This window comes from Triturus cristatus, chromosome 7 (genome assembly GCF_964204655.1).
Source record: "Triturus cristatus chromosome 7, aTriCri1.1, whole genome shotgun sequence".
NCBI classification, from domain to species: domain Eukaryota; kingdom Metazoa; phylum Chordata; class Amphibia; order Caudata; family Salamandridae; genus Triturus; species Triturus cristatus.
In genome coordinates, this window is record NC_140590.1 from 1,842,144,283 (window position 1) to 1,842,148,105 (window position 3,823).

Genomic DNA, 3,823 nt, shown 5'->3' on the forward strand with positions numbered 1-3,823 from the left:
CGCCACCAAAAATGCCCCAAACAGTAGAAAATGGCAAAATAAACAAATAACTTGTCATAAAAACCCGGCCTACCAGGTCTCAATCGATGTGCACCGCAAAGGCCACCATGCAGCCTCAACCCGGAAATACAGACCCAGCCGTAGAAGGACCGCTGGACACCTTGTCGCCTTACTGTGCGACGAAGGAAGGCGAGGGAGGGACGGGAGGTAATGACCATATGTGGAGGTAAGTTTCTTAGTGCAATTGTAGCATTTTCTTGACACAATAGTAGATAAGACACATCATGCAACTTAATGCAGTGCATTATCTTAGCAACATATCTTCTTTCTGGTTTTCTGCAGAGCTCTTCTTATCTCGTTGTTTCTCAAACTATAAATAAATGGATTTAGCACTGGAATGACAATAGTAAACATCACAGCAAACAGCTTGTCGTTTTCCAGTGACACATCAGATATTGTTTTCATATATGAACCAAGCTCAGTTCCATAAAACATAATGACAGCAAACAGGTGAGCGGAACAGGTGGAAAAGGATTTTTGCCTCCCACCGGTGGAGGACATATTCATTATATTTAAAATAATTAACACATATGATGTAATTGTTATTATTAATGAACACAATCCTATTACAACACCGTCTGCAAAAGTTGCTATATCAATGAAATGTGTGTCTGAGCAAGAGAGTTTCAGAAGAGCAGTAAGATCACAAAAGAAGTGATTGATTTCATTGGATCTACAGAAGGATAAATTTGATACCAAAACAGCATGTGGTATAACGTCCAGAAAGCCAAGTGCCCAAGAACCTCCAGCCAGCCATCCCACGACTTTGTTATTCATTATGGCTGTATAGCGGAGGGGGTTACATATAGCAACATACCTGTCCAGTGCCATGACAGAAAGCAAGCAAATCTCTGTGCAGAGAAAGGAAGAGCAAACATAGAACTGGAGAATGCAGGAAAGGAAAGTGATTGATTTGTTGCCTGTTAAACACATTTTCAGCATTTTTGGAATAGTGCCAGTTGTTAAAAAAATATCTAGAATGGACAAGTTCATGAGAAAATAATACATGGGCTTCTGAAGATGAGAATCAGCGCATATTATTGTAATTATGACAATGTTTCCGAGAAGGGTCGTTAAATACATTTGTAAAAGCACAATGAAAATTGGAACCTGAAGCCGAGGATCTTGTGATAGGCCCAGCATGAAAAATTCTGTTAAAAAAGTTTGATTGACCTTTTCCATAGTTGTAATGCTTCTTGGTTGCTGTTCAATGAGCAGAATGGTGATCTGGAGAAGTGAATACACATATTTTAGAAAGGCAATTATACTAAAATAAATAATCTTTGTATGACATTATTCAATCAGAGAAGCACAACAGAGTACATCAGAAAGGAAAAAGGACAGTTCTATGTAGTTGTCTATGTACTCTCTTAAGACACATAAGGCAATTGACCTATCAGATCGCAACTTCCACAAAGAGCCACGGCTGTCCTGGACAGACTAACATCATGAACAAATCAAGGTTTTCATAACATTCAGAAATCAATACAAAACACGTTAATCTTGTTTAAATGCTTCTTCTGAAAATAATATCTGCTGAATCACAAAAAAATAAGAAATAACTGTAAATGACATCACTTATATCATCAGGTACAAAATGTCATTATCATTTCATTATCATGTTGCTGTCACTATTGTTAACAAGAGTGTTAGGAGGGAAGCAGAAAACTGAGATGGTTGCTTCATCAAATTCCAAACATTTGCCAAAACTTAGGTCAAATAATAAACACCTAAGTACAAAGTGGCCAAAAAAACAAAAACGTTGGTGGCATGCAGTTCTTGAAAAAAAACGTATCGCTGATCAAAATGGCAAGTGAAACTTGCGTACATACAATATAAATCGTGCCCGGTTAAACAAAACCAAATATTATAAGTGTTTTCTATTGTGCAAGGAAACAACACCAAATAAAGTCCACCGCTGTGCTCAACATAGCCTGATAATCGCATTGCACTCAATGCTTACCGAACCGGCATTTGGGAAAACCCCATGATGGGAACAGGAAATGCTAACTGCTCAGCGTGTTCTTCCATATTTAAATAACGTGCCACTATGTGTTAAAGAGATAGTAGCACTCTGTTCGCTTGTTAAACATGCCCGGTGAATAAAGTTAAAATAAAGTTCAACGCATGCACAAAAAACATTGTGCTATTACGTCTTTAAGTGACATGAAAGGATGTGTTATGAAAAGGTGGCTGCGCTCTGCTTGTGCAAATAATAAAATTATACTCATGCACAATGAATAAAGTTAAATGCATTAGCAAAAAAAGTTCAGGAAGGTGCTGGAAAATGTGAAACACATAATATGAATAATTTCGAACAGGTACATTTCAGTGATAGCGAACTGAATAAATTTCAATGCAGACGCACAAAGGTAAAGATACAATGGTTAAAAAAAATGATGCAAAAAGTGATGCAGAAAACCGCAATAGTATCTGAGTCAATAACAATACATAGTGTCTACAAAATAAGTATCAAATATCATCGAGATTGCACTATATAAACCTGAAATACAATTGATATCATTATCAAAGTGTGGTTATAGAAAGCAATTCATTTCGAGCCATTCGGTTGCATGACGTGCAATTTCTTTATCCAAAAGAATTCTGATCTGGCTAATGCCTTGTGATGGTCCACCTCCAATCTAGGTTTAATAACCTTTAAAATAGTGACTCACAGTTGTGCAATGTTGTGTTTAGCTCCCTTCCAGTGGGTGGCTATGATGGACTCAATGTTTTGATTTATGCTGTTACTTTTGTGTTTAGTAGTGCGCACTTTGATTTTGCGTTCTGTTTTTCCTACATACATTTTCCCGAAGGGATATTTCAATGCATATATCACATTAGATGTATCGCACGTGCTGGAATGTAGTAACTTAATAATGTTTGCTTGTGTAGGGTGGGTGAATTGATCACCCATAGTCACGTTGTTACAATGTACACAGTTCATACACTTTTGCATTCCTTTGTGAACTCTTGAATCAACTTTTTTCTGTTTTGATTACAGTTCTTTCAAATTATTAGAACGTAGGAAAGAAAATGTCGGAGGCTGATCAAATAAATGTTGTAAGTCTAGTTCTGGTCTGTTGATAGACTAATGTTTCAGGATGATCGACTTTATTTGGTGCAATTTTGTCGAATGTTTCAAAACACAGATAATCCGATCTTTTGGTTTGGATTGTTTCTTGTGTAACGACTATCTGTCAATTCTGGAGACTTTTTTATTGAGGTCTCTATTGTCTCCTTAGGATATCCACATTGCTTGTATTTCATGATGAATTTGTTAATGTTCTCTTTTGTCAACTGTACATTTAAGCCTCAAAAATTGGGAATAAGGCACATGTCGCTTAAGGGAGTCTTGATGAAAACTCTTAAAATGTAAAGAGTTGTTTCTGTCAGTTTCTTTGGTGAACACTGTAGTTCTGATTCCCTGAGTATCTATTTGAATCAATACATCCAAGAATGAAATGGAGTTTTTGTCGATTTGATGAGTGAATTTGATGTAATCATGGACTTGATTGAGTTTCAGTATGTTGTTCTTTAAGGACATAGAATCCCCTTTCCATATTACAAAAATATTGTCGATATATCTTTTGTATAGTACCAAGTTTGCTTGCCAATTGGTGTTCAAAAGAATATGCTCATACTCCAGTTTTGACATGAAGATATTAGGATATGATGGTGCTCCTGCGAATCCCATCGAAGTTCCATTGCATTGGGCATAGAAAGTTCCTTTCCACTCAAAATAGCTGTGGAATAATGCGAA

General features: G+C 36.6%; 1 protein-coding gene across 1 annotated transcript; it reads right to left on the reverse strand.

The window, feature by feature from the left end:
• Positions 1–309: 309 nt before the first annotated feature.
• On the reverse strand, positions 310–1,275 carry LOC146813396 (olfactory receptor 1C1-like). The gene has a single exon (XM_085615416.1). The coding sequence runs from the start codon at positions 1,240–1,242 to the stop codon at positions 310–312; it is 933 nt and encodes a 310-aa protein (XP_085471542.1). The 5' UTR covers positions 1,243–1,275.
• Between the last annotated feature and the right edge of the window lie 2,548 nt (positions 1,276–3,823).

Excerpts from the sequence above, each read along its gene's own strand:
- LOC146813396 (XM_085615416.1), bottom strand. The coding sequence starts at position 1,242 with ATGGAAAAGGTCAATCAAACTTTTTTAACAGAATTTTTCATGCTGGGC.